The sequence below is a fragment of the Toxorhynchites rutilus genome, chromosome 2 (assembly GCF_029784135.1).
Source record: "Toxorhynchites rutilus septentrionalis strain SRP chromosome 2, ASM2978413v1, whole genome shotgun sequence".
NCBI classification, from domain to species: domain Eukaryota; kingdom Metazoa; phylum Arthropoda; class Insecta; order Diptera; family Culicidae; genus Toxorhynchites; species Toxorhynchites rutilus.
In genome coordinates this window covers 125,035,751-125,054,224 of record NC_073745.1, presented here as the reverse complement: position 1 = coordinate 125,054,224, position 18,474 = coordinate 125,035,751, and the positions used below count along the sequence as shown (strand labels likewise).

At 40.5% G+C, this 18,474-nt stretch overlaps 3 protein-coding genes across 4 annotated transcripts in view; 2 read left to right on the top strand and 1 right to left on the bottom strand.

The window, feature by feature from the left end:
- The window catches only part of LOC129767366 (reactive oxygen species modulator 1), a 327,366-nt gene that overhangs the window by 169,849 nt on the left and 139,043 nt on the right, over nucleotides 1–18,474 (top strand). The gene's annotated exons all lie outside the window — the stretch shown is intronic.
- The window catches only part of LOC129767353 (phospholipid-transporting ATPase ABCA3-like), a 47,932-nt gene that overhangs the window by 15,513 nt on the left and 13,945 nt on the right, over nucleotides 1–18,474 (top strand). Inside the window, exons 1-8 of one of the 2 annotated variants that reach the window (XM_055768125.1) lie at nucleotides 4,592–4,927; nucleotides 5,005–5,088; nucleotides 5,149–5,399; nucleotides 5,454–5,655; nucleotides 5,717–5,995; nucleotides 11,167–11,554; nucleotides 11,613–13,011; nucleotides 13,073–13,517. In XM_055768125.1, coding sequence (XP_055624100.1) covers nucleotides 4,925–4,927; nucleotides 5,005–5,088; nucleotides 5,149–5,399; nucleotides 5,454–5,655; nucleotides 5,717–5,995; nucleotides 11,167–11,554; nucleotides 11,613–13,011; nucleotides 13,073–13,517 — 3,051 coding nt within the window. In that variant the 5' untranslated portion in view covers nucleotides 4,592–4,924. Of the gene's footprint in view, nucleotides 1–4,591; nucleotides 4,928–5,004; nucleotides 5,089–5,148; nucleotides 5,400–5,453; nucleotides 5,656–5,716; nucleotides 5,996–11,166; nucleotides 11,555–11,612; nucleotides 13,012–13,072; nucleotides 13,518–18,474 lie in introns of those variants that run through there. The other variant, XM_055768124.1, reaches the window with a different exon arrangement.
- LOC129767360 (uncharacterized) overlaps nucleotides 4,241–18,474 on the bottom strand; it is a 29,888-nt gene continuing 15,654 nt past the window's right edge. Inside the window, exon 4 of the mRNA XM_055768144.1 lies at nucleotides 4,241–4,255. The gene's annotated coding sequence lies outside the window, so the exon portion shown is untranslated. The remainder of the gene's footprint in view (nucleotides 4,256–18,474) is intronic.

The following is an 18,474-nucleotide window of genomic DNA, read 5'->3' as shown; positions in this document are numbered from 1 at the left end:
TGTTTTGATACTGAGAGTCGCTGGATTCGGGGACCAAAGTTTCTGAGCTTGCCGGAGGATCAATGGCCGAAAATGGAGAAACCGATTTTGGGAACCAACGAGGAGTTGCGGCCGTGTCATGTGCACTACGAGATGATAAAGCCTCTGATAATTTTCGAGCGGTTTTCCAACTGGAACAGACTGCTTCGAAGCATGGCTTTCGTTTTCCATGTTTTTACAGCTCAAAAGGCACGGAAAAACAGCGTGAAAGTCGAGTTTGAGGTAACACACGAAGACCTGAGAGCGGCCGAAAACCACATTTTGAAAATGGTGCAATGGTCGTCATACCCGGAAGAAATGACAATTATGTCGAACAACATAAATGCAGCATGCGGTGAACAGCGTCCACTTGATAAAAGTAGCTCTCTCTTCAAACTTACTCCCATGTTAGACGATGAAGGCATTCTACGCATCGACAGCCGCACAGGAGCGGCACGTGTGGACTCATATGACGTCAAGTATCCCATAATACTGCCTCGAAAACATTATGTGACGTATCTAATCGTGAACAACTATCACCGGAAGTTCCTTCACGGAAATGCAGAGACGGTGGTTAACGAGCTTAGACAGCGATATTATATTTCCCGAATGCGAGTTGTTGTGAGAGCTGTTTCGCGATCATGTCAGTGGTGCAAGGTGTACAAGAGTCAGCCAACCATCCCTAAAATGGGTCCACTGCCTGAAGCTCGTCTATCTCCTGGTGTCCGGCCATTTAGTTTTGTCGGGATAGACTACTTTGGGCCGATCCTCGTAAAGGTTGGTCGAGCCAACGCAAAACGATGGGTGTGTCTCATCACATGCTTGACCATACGAGCAGTGCATGTAGAAGTTGCAAGAGATTTGTCCACAGCGTCTTGCATAGAGTGCATCCGCAGATTCGTCGACCGAAGAGGAGCGCCACTGGAGATTTATTCCGACAACGGACGAAACTTTGTGGGAGCCAACGGAGTGCTACGACAGCAGATAAAAAAATTGATGAAGAAGTAGCTGCAACTTTTACCAACACACGGACTAAGTGGTATTTCATACCACCAGCATCCCCTCACATGGGGGGTTCCTGGGAGAGACTGGTGCGTTCGATTAAGGTAGCCATAACCAGTATACCCCAGAACAACAAACTCGATGACTTCGCCCTGTGGACGCTGGTGGTGGATGCAGAAGCAAACGTCAATTGCCGCCCACTGACATATTTACCACTAGATTCACCGGAACAGGAAGCACTCACCCCAAACCATTTCCTTCTGGGAAGTTCGAGGGGTGTAAAGCAACCTTCAATTAAATTAGGGCGTTCCGACAAGACCATCAGCAACACTTGGACGATTATACAAAATGACCTGGACCATTTTTGGAAACGTTGGGTTCGCGAATACCTGCCAACACTAACGAGGCGCACCAAATGGTTTGGGGATGTCAAGCCTGTTGGTGTTGGAGATATGGTGATCTTGATCGATGACAAGAAGCGCAACGGATGGGTTCGTGGCCGTGTATTAGACGTGACGAAAGGGAAAGATGGTCGAGTTCGACAAGCGGTTGTCCAGACGACAGACGGGTTATTTAGGAGACCGGTTTCGAAATTGGTGGTGCTGGACCTTTGTAGAAATAGTAACGCTGGAGTCAACACTCAGCCTTACGGGGAGGGGGATGTTGACGATTCAGCCCCACATTTAGCAACCTTGGCTAGATAAGGGAACTGACACAGGTATAAGCAAACGAGATCGGTTGAATGCTTGACGTAAAAAAAAGAAGTTTTTTTGTTACTTGAGGAGAAATGATGAAAGGTTGTATTCAATTCGATTCAATTATAGAAGTGTTCAATATTTTCTGAAGTGAATAATTAACACTACATTATAGCTGTCGTAGGTAGATAAAACTTATTATTATTGCGTACATATTCCTAAAGATTAAACTATGTTTCCATAGCAATCCCAGGAGTAAACGCACGCACAATTGAATTAGGTTAGCCTAATTCAATATATTTTAGAAGACCCCAAAAGGGAAGCCAATTTGTTCGGGGAGTAATAAGGCTTGAAGCCGTACCGAATTTGTAAGTTCATACATACGATAGACTTATACAATATGTAATTATCATCCAATAAATTTCTAGCTTGAAGCATTACGCTAAAAAGAATCGGCGATTGATTTTATTCCCGAACAAATATAATAGTAGAGAGTATTGTTTTTGTAATTTGTATTAATAATTATTAATTAAACCTGATATTTACTGAATTTTATGTCTATTTATTGATGAGAAGATTACGTCAAGTGGATATAGGGGTGGATGGTGTCACTCACTTCAATCTGGAAAAGGGGTCTCTGGCCAAAATAGTTTGAGAATCAAAATAGTTTGAGCCATTTAGGAGGCAACTTCATTATCTCTCCCTTATAAAGGGTGTGTCACATCAAATTGCATCACGGAAAAAACGCTGTAGAAATTTAATTTTTAGGAAATATATCTTCAGCTTTCGCTTATAATCAGATAAGAGTGTATAGATCACGTTGGCCATGCTTCACTGTCAATTTTACGTAAATTTGGGAAAATGTCGTCGAATGAAAAAGAGCGTCGTGAATTAATCCTGTGCACTCATTTCGAGAATCCGGAGTTGTCACATCGGGACATCGGTAAGATGCTGGGAATCGTCCAATCCACGGTCAGCAGAGTACTACGAGAACCTAACCATCGACCGGAAGGTGAAGAACGGCAAAAATGGATGCTCCGTCAGTGAAAAAGATCACAAGCGTGTAGTTAAGCAGTTTAGACGTGATCCGAGAAGTTCGGTCCGAGATGTCGCCACTAAGCTGAATTTATCAAGTTCATTCGTCCAGCGGACCAAGCAGCGGGAGGGCCTGCGTACATAAAAGGTTCAGAAGGCTCCTAACCACGACGAAAGGCAAAACATGGTGGGGAAGACGCGAGCCCGGAAGCTGTACACCGAAATGCTGACGAAGCCGCATTGCCTGGTAATGGACGACGAAACCTACGTCAAAGCGGACTTTCGTCAGCTGCCGGGCCTGTTGTTCTTCTCCGCAGAGGACAAATTCAGCGTTCAATTTCAGATTCGCAAGCAGAAACTATCCAAGTTTGCCAAAAAGTACATGGTGTGGCAAGCGATCTGCTCTTGCGGAAAGCGGAGCGCCCCCTTCGTGAGGACCGGCACGGTAAACGGGCAGGTTTACCTTAAGGAGTGCCTACAGAAGCGCTTACTACCACTATTGAAGCAGCACGAGGGCCCGACCATCTTCTGGCCGGATCTCGCTTCGCGCCACTATTCAAAGGACGTGTTGGAGTGGTACGAAGCCAACGGGGTCACCTCCGTGCCAAAGGAAATGAACTCGCCCAACGCGCCGGAGCTTCGCCCAATAGAGAAATATTGGGCGATTATAAAGCAGGCCCTCCGGAAGAACCCAAAAGTTGTCAAATCGGAGGCGGACTTAAAGAGAAAATGGATTTCTGTTCAAAAAAACTACAACCTGACGTTGTACAGAACCTTATGGACGGGGTAAAGAGGAAGGTGCGAGCATACGGGCTTGGGCTCGAAGTATGAATAAAAAGAAAATGGCAAAAGTTGTTTAATAGTTTTTATTTTACTATCTAAAATTTTCAAAAGGATCGGTCTACTGGGCGAATTTCTACAGCGTTTTTTCCGTGATGCAATTTGATGTGACACACCCTTTAAAACCCCCCCTCCTTATTTGCAAAAAACTCAGACAGCCACTTTTCGCAAGCCTCTTTTGAGGCCAATTTAGTATCACCAAGAGCGTTTTGCATGGACCGGAAGACATGATAATCACTTGGAGCCGGGTCAAGTCCGGTACGGTGGGTGCAATAGGACATCCCATCCGAGCTCCCGCAGCTTCTGGAGGGTCATCAAAGATGTGTGAGGCCGAGCGTTGTCCTGGTGGAAAACAACATCATTCCTATTGATCATTTCTGGGCGCTTCTGGTCAATCGCCTGCTCCAAACGGTCAAGCTGCACACAGTAGAGAACCGTGTTGAAGGTCTGGCCATAGTTGAGCAGCTCATAGTGGATGATTCCCTTACAATCCCACCACAGCAAAACCTTCCTGGCCATCAATCCGGGCTTGGCGATGGTCTGCGACGGCTTTTTTCGCATTAGGTTGTCGTACGTGATCCACTTTTCATCACCAGTCACCATCTTTTTCAAAAATGGGTCGAGTTTGCTCTGTTTCAGCAGTGCATCGCAGGCGTTCATTCGGTCTAAAAGATAAAAACGTAAAATATGGCGAATTTCTTGCTCGGTGGACTCTATCTTTGACGCGCTATAACTTGAGACTGAAAAGGACAATCACAACACTGTCAAAACGACACTTGTAGCACAGATTGTCGTCTTTAAATAGCCGTATAGTATGATCCGATGCGATAAGTACAACACAAGATATGTTTAAGTGTTGCCATATATTGACAATATACGACATTTCTTTTTCCCCAACCTAATATGTGGAAATCCTTAGGGTGGCGGTTTTACCCTGATTTCCCCTGCTGTATCACAGAACAGAATCGAAGCGTTTTGAAGATTTTATGGCAAGGTGCTATAATCGGATCGTTCGTTCGGTGTATCGCACAACATCGTTATTGCGCGTGCGTGCTGATCCACACACACTGTGGCGTAACACGTGCTTCAGGGCGAACGTGTTAGTGAATGGAATCTAGATTCTATGTTACGAATGGAAGAACTAACGAAACACGAACCTACACTAATAAAAAACAAACTATGATAAATCCGGATACGAACAAGTGTAGGAAAATCTTCCTCTGTTGCTTTTGTATGATGTCCGCCTACAGCTGATGTTTTGTTTATGGATTTTCCTCTCACTACACATTGTTGGTGGTAGCATAGTGGCTGGGCAAACTAGTGACAGCAAATGAATGGTGAGTCACAGTTCCAAGAATATGCTAGAGAAAAGTTTTACTCCGAGTAGTGTCTAAATTGCATCGTCACCCTCCAGGTCAATAGTGGAAACTATGAGGCAAACATTAAACTAAATAATTCTCTATATTGTGGAGCTGTACTTAGCGGACACCGGAGAAGGGTAAATTGAATTTCAATATGGTATTCTATCAATACAACCATACGTTTTATGTTAACTTAGGTAAATTTCGCTTGCCTTAAGAAATCACTGGTGCTGAAGATGACTACCACAGATTGGGACAAATTCAAACTGCTGTTATGGAAAAATTGGATCATACAAAAACGGCATTATATGCAGACCATTTTCGAAATCATGATCCCGGTTCTCGCGTGTTCGTTACTGATTCTCGTCAGAGGTCTGGTGAATCCATCCACGTATAAGAACTCGACTACATTCGACAGTCTCAACGTTAGCAGTATCGCTAGTATAAGGTAAATATGTCAGAAAAAAGCCCTATAGCATAGCATAAACTATTCTGACTGCAGGACAATGGTCACAAATCACCCAATCGACTTAACGCTGGCGTTTTCCCCAAAGAATAATTTGTTCGAGCAAGTGGTAAAAAAGGCAGCTAGAATGTTAGGAACGGACGTAAAAACGAAAGCCTTCAATGACAGTAAAAGTATGTATAATGTGTTGATAACGAACAATTACCTGGCTGGTATAGAATTTGGAGACGATCTGTATGTAGGTTTACAAAATGCTGTACCCCACTGTAGAGTAAGTTATCACTATATCTTCATTCTAGAACGCTACCTCAGTTCCTGATAATATATCGATTGCACTACGTTACCCCAGTGAGATGCGAACCACAATGCTACCAGGAGCGGAGTTCTGGGCTAATTGGCGGACCTTTCTAGTGTTCCCTCCTTTTCAAACATACGGTGCTAGAGCAATCAATAACAGCGATGGTGGATATCCAGCAAACTATTACAGTGAAAGTTTCGTCTCCGTACAGAATGCGGTTACACGAGCTCTTTTAAGTGCCAAGAATAGCTTTTATCAATTGCCCACAGTTACACTTCAGGTGAGTCTAACAATGGTGAGGGGAAAAGATACGAGGGTTTTTTCAGGAAGTAGTAGATTGGGCGATCTTGGATCGATATGTAGAATATCAATCTTTTCTATTCTGATTTCCGATTTGTTGGATCGATTCTTTGTAGGCGAAATAAGGGGAATTTGGACACCCTAAGCAAATCGTTTAATATTCCCAAACCAACACGGTCTAAATAAAAAATGTCACATTGTGCACTGAGCAACACTTGTCTTCTTTCAATCAATAATGTTTAATCATTACATCAAGCTTCAATTTACCAAATATATCATAAAATAAAAAAGATGATTTTTGGACATCAAAATTTGATGCGGGGTGATTTGGTCCAGGTGTGTTCCATCGAAAAAAACATACTTATGTTTATGTAAAGTATTTTGGGACAATGTTACAATCAATAACAGTGTTCTGATATCGATACCAGATGTCTTGGTCAGATTTCAGACCAGAAAAAATGCATTGAGACCATTTCGAATTCTGCATGAATTTTTTCACTGTTATTCGAGCATTTTCAAACACTTTCGATGCTTGGTCAAAGAAAATCCGTTCTTGATGGCCTGCGTTGCTGTTTCAAGCTCCTTCTTCTTCCAACGTTGTTTGCCCATCCTTTTTTTTTGTAATTCCGCGGCATCTAGAATCAATTAGACCAAAGAAAAGCTTCAAACCATTAGGACCAATTTACCCCACAGAAACGTGTCCATGTCACCCCACACAACAAGCAAAAATTAAAATGCAATAAATTTCCTTTGTTGTTATCAAATATACAGTTTCGATCCGTCAAATAGTTTCTCTGCTGTAGGCGAACAGAGCTTCACAGCACAATACACGAAACGTTTGTTTGTTGTAGCGGAAAAAACCTTAAAACCACGATAGAAAAACTCACATTTTCTGACAATTAAAGTTGCTTTGGTCATGGTACCGTTTCCCTCCACCTGTTAAATTTTACCAAAGTTTTTTTTACGTTACGTACATACGGTTCAACAATAGAAGGAGATGACATTATATAAAATCCAAGTTGAGATGTACATTTTGAGATAGAAGGGTGGTCCAAATCACTCCGTTTGACCAAATCATCCAGACTTACTCTACTTGAAAAAAAAACGCGAAATATTTCGCGAAAAGTTGTTTCGATTTATTCGATTTTAGAAATCCTTTATGTAGATTTGTTTTTCAGTGTTTTGTGTTTTTCAGTTCCACCAAAGACCACCTAAAAAATTCTAAAAACAAAATGATCGTTTCATTAAGCTTGCTGACAAAGTGAGTCTGATTCTTAAACGATTTATTTCCGTACAAATGCTGCCAGGATCAAAACAAGCGGCAGCTACTGAAGGGCGCGATGTACTATAACCAATGGCTCATACGATAACTGAACTGAACTGGATGGTGATATCAGTTTCAGCCGAATGGTTATTTTCTAGAACTGACACTAACACCAAGAATCGGCATCAACTAAAAGCCAGACGTATGGCAAGATTGGCTTTCATGAGATCGTTTTTTTTTATCCAAAATATATATTTTATTAAGGCTCATATGGCGTCAGCCTAACGGGGCCGGGAGTTCAATATTTTGACAATGTTTGCTTAGACTATGTTAGTAATATGTAACCGATTACTCGCGGTTGACTCGAGGTTAGTATTACAAGTGTTCTCATAAATGGTATGTCGCAGTCTTCGATGCTCTGTACGTGTGCCCGACACGGGATACTTCCTATTGGGATGCAGCTGACCATTAATCAGCAACGCCCCCCTAGTCTGTACCCCATATCTAGCGTGGTGCGTCTTTCTTGACTCGAGGAATCCAGGATAGAATGGTCACTAGCCGGCGCAATCATCAGCTCGTGTAGAGTTGTCATGAGCGGTACAACCTTTGGCTCTTGTTGAATAATCAGTGGACTGCACAACCTTCGGCCCGTGCATCTGTAAAGAGTGTGTGTTCATGAGATCGTTGTTAGCTGAGTTCTGGGACACCAGCTGTTGAATTTATAATAATGTTTTTTCAAATAATTTGTTTGATTAAATTATCTCATGACGGCACAAGACAAATGCATTTTCCAGGGCATTTGTGGGTTTTTTTTTGGGTTTAGCTGTGCCTTCATGCTAAGGAACAAACCAAATTATTTTGAGTTTGGATAAAAATATCGAATTTTTATTCCCTGTTCAAAGAAAATACGACACTCATATAGGATCTATATAAATAAAAATGGAAGGCCAAATATGTTGCTAAGCGCATTGTATTCGTCTCGGTCCGTAGATCAATGTTGTGGAGAGAAAACATCGGAAAATTTTCGGAAAACTCGGATGGAAAGTCGGAGATTCGGAAAATTGAATTCCAATGTGTTTTACAATTACATCATAATAAGTGTTGTTAGCCCATTTGATGTTTGCGCTAACGAAATTGATCTATGTTCGAGAGTGGAAATGGATTTTCAGGTTAAATAACGTACTCCTATTACTTCTATTCTATCTATATCAGCAGTAGTCAACTTTTTCGTCCATAGGGGCCACACACACGGGTTAGTCATGGTGTCGCGGGCCGCAGAAGAAAAAAAAACCGAAGACTGCATCGTTAACATAGAACTATGAATTATTACCGGCGAGAACAAACATTAAAGAAATTTTATAATAAAACTCTTTGATACAAATATTTGAATTACAAGGGCCGATAAATGGATTCATTCACTGAGTGAGGAACCTATGATGGCCCGCCTCATACCCATACACGTCTTTTGGAGTGTTTGGCTTACGGCTTACGTGGCTTACGAGCAGATATCTTTTGATATTTTTTTTTTCAATTCTGAGAGGTTCCTATTTTATCTTGCTTCACTTCCGTGTATTCCATTATTTTCACTTTACAAATATTTTTAAATTCTCTTGAATTATGTGCACGTTTTGCGGCTTCTGGAAGGTGGTTGAATAAGTGGTAACCCTTATAAAATAATGAATTTTGTGTGCATGTCTTTTTAAAATTCAGCAATCTTAGATCTCCAACTTGTCTTGTCTCGTAGCGATGCATATCCCTTCCATACCCTACCGTACTTATCAAGTACTGCCATTCCCTTTGAAAACTAATGTGTTGAATTCGACTCGTTGAAGACAGACATCCATTGAAGACAGTTCAACATACCTATCCTTGGTGTAAGCCGATCGCAACACAAAAATAATCGCATCGCCTTTTTTTTGGAGGATCTGCATCTGTCTCCTTTGTTGTTTCGTTGCGAAAAAAATGGAAGCACAATAATCAAAATGTAAGGGGGGGATTGTTGGCGATGATTGATTTGTAAATCAGAATTTTCGCATCTGTTGTCAGGAAGCGATTGATTCTGCACAGTACACCAAACTTTCGGGCTGCCTTGCGTATTGTATAGTTAATGTGTTCGTTAAAATTCAATTTCTCGTCCAACATAACTCCGTGGTACTTTATTGAATCTACTCTCTGAACTTCCTCATCGTCAATCTGGATTATCCTATGAATATCAGTACTCAACCGTGTAGTGACAACCATATATTTTGTTTTGGTAACGTTTAGCCTAAGCTTCCTCCATTTTACCCACTCGGAAAACATATTTAGCTTATGATTCATTTTATTCAAGCACTCGTCGAAACTATCTGCAATAAAGTTGCCTTCTAAATGGCAACAAGTTTGCGAACAAAACTACGTATATTTGACTTAAATTGGATAATTTTATGTTTGTTAAATAAAGTGTCAAATTTCGGTCAGAAATACGAAATTTCTTTTTCCCCAGCCCTATATATAGTATAAACAGCAAAGGTCCAAGTACCGTACCCTGTGGAACACCAAGCTTCACTGTTGCTGCCGTTGTACTTCGTCAATTGTACAAGATTTTCGAGATACCTGTGTAACCACTTCTGCACGGTCCCACGGATACCGATGCGCCTCAGCACTCTTTTCAGTTTCTCCCGAGCAATCGTTTCGAAGGCTCGTTTGAAGTCAACAAAAACAGCAAAAATTATTTCTCCTTGCTCTATGTACTGCTTCCACTTTAAGAGCAATAAGTTCAAAGCTGATCCATATGAGTGATGTTTCTGAAAACCGGATTTCTCTTCCAATAGTGTTCCGGTACTTTCCAAATACGCCATCAACTGTTCCTTCACAATCATATCCAAAACCTTTTCATAAAGCGGCAAAATGTTTATCGATTTATGGTCTTCTGGCTTCGTCGATTTCGGTATTTTTGGTATAGGAATCACCTCCGTCTTCTTCCATGGTTCTGGGAATATACCATGCTGAAGAGAACCGTTCACTATTAGAAGTAGTTGGTTCGCAATTACATTAAATGAATCAATCATCACTCACTTTGTAACACTGTCTACGACGGTGCAATCCTTTAGAGATGTAACCGTTTGCTTCAGCTTCCACATACTGATTGTTTGGAACTCATTAAAGCTATTTTGCGGCTCTTCATTTCCGTTGTTGCATCTCCTCCTGGTTTAAGAAGTGATTTCAGAAAATCCCATAGCTTTTTCGAATCACCATTGCACAATTTCACGTTGAACTGATTTGTTTTTGGATGCTCGATGTACCTATGTACGGGAGATGTCGCGCAGTAACCAATACTCTATCAAACCACGCAGGCTTCGGGTCCGTTTCCATGTGCGGTAGGCTCTATCCCTTTCGGCTTTCATCCATCCAGATCGGCTCCATACCAGCCCTGCGATCTGGCAGGTCTCAAATTGACTACACCTGTAAGTTGTTTTACCGCGGACACTAGTGAAACACTGAGTTGTTCAGCAGCATCGTGTACCGAAACATTGGTCCTGGCTAGCCCCCTCTCAGATCGTAGAATAGCTTATAGGCGATCTCTCGAATAACGCATCCAAGATACGATCTGTATCTTTCGCTCAGGTAGATGAACTCTTAGCTACGTCGAATCTATGAGTTCAGTACGGAGGAAAAAGTACTCGTCATACTTCCTTGGAAAAATACAGGAAATGTTCAATGTTTATCCAGACACTGTTATGTCACAGACCACCTTCGTCGAGTAGTGCTAAGCAAAGGTAAATAAATAGAATTTTACTCCTTAAACTACTTAAAAACTTGAATCAATGAAGGCCCCCATCATTAATCAATCAACAACGCTGGTTCTGATAAGATTTTTAATTCAATTGTTCTATCTCGTTGTCTTACAGAGATTTCCATACCCGCCGTTCTACAATGATCCGCTGTTGAGAGGATTGGAGAATCTTTTCCCAGTGATCATCATGATCGCATTTTTCTACTCGTGTATCAATACCGTCAAGTTCATAACACTAGAGAAGGAGAGGCAGCTGAAGGAATCGATGAAAATCATGGGTCTCAGTGGTTGGATTCACTGGACAGCTTGGTTCGTGAAAACTCTAATCTTGTTATCGATCTCAATTTCACTCATAACCATACTGCTATGCGTCAGCCTCACTACCAACACTGATGTGGCTATTTTCGAATTTTCGAATTGGTTTTTAGTATGGGTATTTTTGCTAATGTACAGCATCACCACGATCACGTTCTGCTTCATGTTGAGTTCATTCTTCTCAAAAGGTTTGTATGAGGACTGGATAGCAGGTAACTGTGAGCTTTCAAATTCTTTTTATTTCAGCCAACATCGCATCGGGTGTTTCTGGGATTATCTGGTTCTATTCCTTGACTCCATACAACATAACGTTCGGAAACTATGATAGGATGTCACTTGGCTCAAAACTGGCTTCCAGTTTGTGGTGCAATACAGCAATGGGATACGGGTTTATGCTTCTCATGAAACATGAGGGTACTTCGGCTGGTTTGCAGTGGTCTAATCTATTTTCTCCGGTAACTGTAGATGATCAACTCACGGTGGCACACATTTTGCTAATGCTGTTGGTAGACGCCCTGTTTTACCTATTGGTTGCACTATACGTAGAACAAGTTGCCCCGGGAAAATTTGGCATCCCCAAGAAATGGAACTTCATTTTTACGAGCGATTTTTGGAACATGAATAACCGTTACAGCAAGCAAACAGACAGTCTTAATAGAGAGCATCTCAACGAAGGCTCAACTGATAATACGGAGGATGAACCGACTGATAAACAGGCAGGAGTTAAGATATTGGAACTATCGAAAGTATTCGAAGGATCTAAGGGAACTAAGGCTGTCAATGGTTTATCTTTGAATCTGTATGAGGATCAGATATCAGTATTGTTGGGACACAATGGAGCTGGAAAGACTACTACAATGTCAATGTTGACCGGTATGTTCCCACCTACCTCCGGAACAGCGATTGTGAATGGGTACGACATTCGATTCGACATTCAACATATAAGGAACTCGATTGGGTTATGTCCCCAGCATAACGTCCTTTTTGATGAATTAACAGTATCGGAACATATTCGATTCTTTTCCAAACTCAAAGGGTTTGAAGAGGATGAAATCGCCGGAGAGATTGACAAATATCTCACTCTGTTGGAACTGGAGGACAAACGAAATGCACAAAGTCATACGCTGTCCGGGGGAATGAAACGGAAGCTCTCCATGGCAATCGCCCTTTGTGGTGGATCCAAAGTGGTACTGTGTGACGAACCAACGTCAGGAATGGATCCATCGGCGAGAAGATTGTTATGGAATGTGTTACAAACAGAGAAAATCGGGAGAACAATTCTGCTATCCACGCATTTTATGGACGAGGCGGATATTCTTGGCGATAGAGTTGCAATTATGGCTGAAGGAGAACTTAAAGCGGTGGGTTCTCCATTTTTCTTGAAACAAAAATATGGACGTGGCTATCGTTTAGTGTGTGTAAAAAACCCAGGCTGCAACTCAGCTATACTTACGAATTTCTTAAGGAAACATATACCGGACATTTGTGTAGAATCTGATATCGGTACTGAATTGAGTTATGTTCTGAAACATGAATATCGCCAAAATTATCAGAGTGTGCTAGCTGACCTGGAAGAACACTCACAGAAATGTGAAATTTCTAGTTATGGAATTACACTCTCGACGTTGGAAGAAATTTTTATGAGGTAAGATTCCCTTATTCTAGAATATCAAAATCCGGATTGAATATTAACATGCAACCTTTAGGTTGGGAAGCGATGGATACTTGACATCAGACACCTCAAACACACGTGACATAGGCTATCCGAATAACTCGAACGCCTTAGAACGACAAGAGCATTTGTATTCTTCTGAAATTGGCAGAACGTTGCTCTTCAATCACATCAAAGCTATGTTCCTAAAAAAATATCTTAGCTTTATCAGGACATGGAAAGTATCATCTCTGCAGACAACACTTTCGATGTTCTATATTATAGTGATAATTATTATCGTCCGCTCGTTTCCAAATAACGTAGTCTTACCTCCGTTGGAAATCTCATTTCATTCTTACGAAAAAACAGTAACTGTGTTGGAGACAACTGATACAAACGGTACCTTAGCCAAAAGTTACTCCCATCTATTCACTGGAATACCCAAAACGAACAAACTTATTACGATCTCAAGTTCATTTAGCGACTATATCTTAAGCAAGGTAATTTTCAATGTTAAAGGTCTATTCTCACTAATCCGTACCGTGTCCAGGCCGAGACCCATCAATGTTCGTCCGTCGTGCGATTCCGATTGATTGCATGTGTCCGTATTGATGTGCTTATACCAAGCCGCCCTTTCAGAATATCACTGCAATATTTGTTATATCCAAAGTGGAGGAAAAAGTAATCCATTATTTTTGCGAGAAATTCAAAATTTTTTTTTGGGTCAAAAATGCACTCTTTTGTTGTAAAATTTGTTGCCATTCTAAGACAGCTGTTGACCAATTCTGGACGTGTGGTCAATTGCTAGCTTCAAACGGTCCATTTGTTGACAGTAGAGATCTGAATTTAGTGTTTTGTTAATTTGTTAAAAACCTTCTAATTCACAGCTGAATGGAACAAAAAAAAAACAGCAAGAGATTTTTTTTAGTGTGAAATGTCACTTTTACAACGAGCCAAACTTGAAATTGTATGATCGATATTATGCGAGGTATTGATCACTAAAGCCAGTTATCGAGAAAATAATGGATTACTTTTTCCCCAACCTAATATTTTTCATGTTTGAACATTACAGGCGTTTGTATAATTGTATACTTGCATGCAGCTAAATATTATCGGAGACGTTTTATCAAACAAGTTTTTCATACATGTTCTCATAATTTAACAGTATCGCCATGCGAGGATACTTTCTTACCATTTTAGTTTTTATTGTTTTCTAACAGAAATCCCTTTTGAATTTATATTATATATTTTTTCGGCATTGTTATGAAATAATATTCTGGTACATTTGGCATAGTCCGCTTTAAAAATTCCGTCAAGGCTGCAAGAGTCGCATGGACATGATTTACTGTTCCAGGAACAATTTCCGGAACATCCGGAATCACTGTTCATTTTATAACAGCGGACACAGTAGGCGTGTTTTTTGGCGGCAAATTATTTCGAAAACCAGTATCTTTCGATGATAAAAATTTCAGGTTAATTCCCTTTGTTTTGAAAAAGTGTGGAAGCCGAGAGAAAAAAAGATATATTTTGGACACCCAAATTAAAAAGCCAGCGTGGTCAGGTATCGTGAAACCGCTGAAATTGGCTAATTCGAAAAAAGTTTCCTCGAATGTACAACTGTTGTTTGGATGGATCAGAGGACGCTTCGTAGTGGGACTTACGATCGGGAGCTGAGGTTGAAGGTATTGAGAACAGTTCAGGCAAACGTGGGACTCTCGGACTACGACATCGTCAAAAAATACAACTCTTACCAATGTATCATCCTGAGAATCCATTTGCGAGAAGGTTATCATAATTTCTGTGCCTTCACAAACCAAACAGGACGCTGCAGCAAAATCTGGTGACCAAAAAACGCGCTTAAAAGTTGTACCACAAGGTTTTGACGTAGTACAAAGAATGCATGCTGACGGATGACAAAACGTACGTGAAGATAGGCCCGCAAATAAATTTTCCAGAAACTTCTTGATGTTGTTAGCCTCACTGCTGGTTTCTTCGAGTCCTATCATACCCGAAAGTTTACGTCCCTTAACTCTTTCCCGTACAACGTTGAGTCTCACTCGTGATGTACTTGCATAACATAGGGCGCTAGAACGCTCAGCAGAGTAGTGAAATCACTTGATGTGTGACGTATTAAAAAAATCGGGAAGAGGTTAATTGGTCCGAGCGGTTAATAAATAAGTCGGGCACCGTGTCCTCGGTAGGCCAATAAACATTTATTGTTGGCCTCGTTGTCCTTTATTGTATCCTCATTATGGAACTGGAGCAGATCTCTATGGTGCACTTTGAACGGCGGGTGGTTCTTTCAGATGTTCGCGAATTTAATGCAGTTTATATTGTATTCCATGATTGTTGTTATTGATGTTATTGATGTTATTGATGTTCCACCAATATCCTTCAGCAACATGTTCAACCATACTGCTTCTTGGCTCGCCTTACTCAACTTGAGCTTGGGTAGACTGGGATAGTTGTTAGAATCAGGATTCACTATGGTGAGTGATTATGTTGAAATTGAATTGCGATATAATATGAATCTATCCATGAATTGTCAAAGCACCAAATACGACTTTTGCCATACTCATATACGATTTATAACAAACACAGAAAAAAAATGGCGCAAAATATTTTCGTGAAATGTTTATTATAGCCTCACGAATCGCCATTTTTATATATGAGTATTTATGTTCGTAGAAATAATAATTGTTTGATTGACTTGTGTTGGGAGTGGAATATGAATATTTAAAATGGCACAGATTTATGTTTGGTGAAAACTCCGATGTGGGTTCGAACTCCGGTCGTCTGGATTATCATCCACCAGCTATCTCGAGCGGCTATCTGAAGATTAATTCAACAGCGGTTAAAACTTTCGAGTGCATCAGCATTTCATTGACATTTCAATATGATGTGATATGTTCTTTATTAGGATCTAATATGATTAACTGTTTCATGATTTTCTTCAGCATGCAACACGATTTACTACAGTACTGAATCGATTTAAATTATACGCTTATACGACACACAAACTGCATCAGCGTAATATACGCATATGATGCGGAGTAAATATTAGGCTGTCAAAAAAGTCCTGCGGTATTTCCGCGAGGTGTCGTTGTAAGCGCGTACTTCTAGTTGTATTCATTGTATCGAGTCATACTATAGCTTGTTGGAAAGGTTATAATATAGTCCTTGACAGTGTTTTGTTTGGTTAAGTCGTTCGTGAGTTATAGTATCGCAAATATAGAGCAAAATAAAGAGAAAATCCGACATATTTTACAGTACTACTATGACAAAGGCAAGAATACATCTCAAGCTGCCAATAAAATTTGTGCAGTTTATGGACCCGATACAGTTTCCATTTCCACCGCACAACGATGGTTTCAACGTTTTCGTTCTGGTGTTGAGGTCGTCGAAGATGCGCCACGCTCCGGAAGGCCTGTCGTCGAAAATTGCGACAAAATCGCTGAATTAGCCGAGAAAGACCGGCATAGTAGCAGCCGTAGCATCGGCCAAGAGCTGGGGATAAGTCATCAAACCGTTATAAACCATTTGAAGAAGCTTGGATTCGCAAAGAATCTCGATGTATGGGTGCCACACACGTTGACGCAAAAAAACATCTTTTACCGTATCGACGCATGTGAATCGCTGCTGAATCGCAACAAAATCGACCCGTTTCTGAAGCGGATGGTGACTGGCGATAAAAAGTGGGTCACTTACGACAACGTGAAGCGCAAACGGTCGTGGTCGAAGCCCGCTGAAGCGGCTCAGACGGTGGCCAAGCCCTTATTAACGGCCAGGAAGGTTCTGCTGTGTGTTTGGTGGGATTGTCAAGGAATAATCTATTATGAGCTGCTTCCCTATGGCCAAACGCTCAACCTGTACTGCCAACAACTGGACCGCTTAAAGGTAGAACTCATGAAGAAGAGGCCATCTTTGATAAACAGAGGCCGCATTGTCTTCCATCAGGACAACGCCAGGCCACACACTTCTTTGGTGACGCGCCAGAAGCTCCGGGAGCTCGGATGGGAGGTTTTTTTGCATCCGCCGTATAGTCCGGACCTTGCACCAAGTGACTACCACCTGTTTTTGTCCATGGCGAACGAGCTAGGTAGTCAGAAGTTAGCCACAAAAGAGGCCTGTGAAAACTGGCTATCCGAGTTTTTTTGCCAATAAGGAAGTGAGCTTCTATAACAGGGGTATTATGAAGTTGGCATCTCGTTGGGAACAAGTCATCGAACAAAACGGCGCATATTTGACTTAAAACAGATGATTGTAACTAATTTTATGAACAAATGAAAATTCAAAAAAAAATACCGCAGGACTATTTTGACAGCCTAATATATTTTACGACAATGTACATCATAAAATTGATGTTTATTATACCGAATTGCGACTTAATTTGATAATGGTATATAAAATCGAGTTTTTACATTTTATGCAATATCAAATATACACGATACATACTTTGATTGATATTATATGCGATTATGATTTATTCGGATTTCTTGTAAGACTTGGCACGTGCAAAATTATACGATTTAATGTTTGCTGGGTAACCACCATAAAAACATTTATTGCACCCTAAAACCTCCACATGCTAAATTTGGTTTCAGAAATTTGTGTTTCATTTGTATGGCAATTTTGTCACAATCCAAATAAAAGTTCTGTTTGATAATCATTTATGATTTCAATATTGAGTCCTGAGTTTTCCGTTGTCCACATATCGTTCATCATGAAAAAATCATTCCAACTGATGCAGTACTGCTAGACACACATAAAATATAATAAGTAAACTAAGTTACACTATAGAAATTAATTTCCATTTTCGAGAATTTTTTACACTCAACGATTTGCAACTGGCAAGAATTATTAGATCCACCACCACCTTATCTAATCAATTTTAATTATTTTAGTTGTTGTGCACTCATCGGAATATTAGGAACTCCATCTAATAGGTTCACTTTCTCATCTTCGATGCTGGACGCTTTGCAATGGTTATCCGTGGAGCAAAGAATTGTTTATTTAAATATGTTGTTCATGTTTAAAGAAATTAACGGTTTGTCACCTCGATATTTGAGTGATCGAGTTAAAAGTGGAAGTGACTCTCATAGTTAAAACTCTAGAAACGCGAATGAATTAAGAACACCACATTTCTTGACATGTGCTTCACAAAATTCGTTGTATTTCAAAGAAAGAAATGTTTTCAAGTCGATGCCAAGACATATTTAAAGTGCAACAACATTAGCAGAATTTGAGAGAAACTGTGTTTCACATGTGAAAGATGTGTTTTCATAATAGCTGAATGATTTTTTTGTTACTTTATGACGAAAATTTTAACTGACGAAGTTTATGTGAATAATTTATTTATTAATAAAATCCATTTATATTGTTGTGCAGATACATCGTCTCTTTCAAGAAGACGAACAAATATTTGAAACGTCGCCAACTGATGTATCTGGTAGAAAG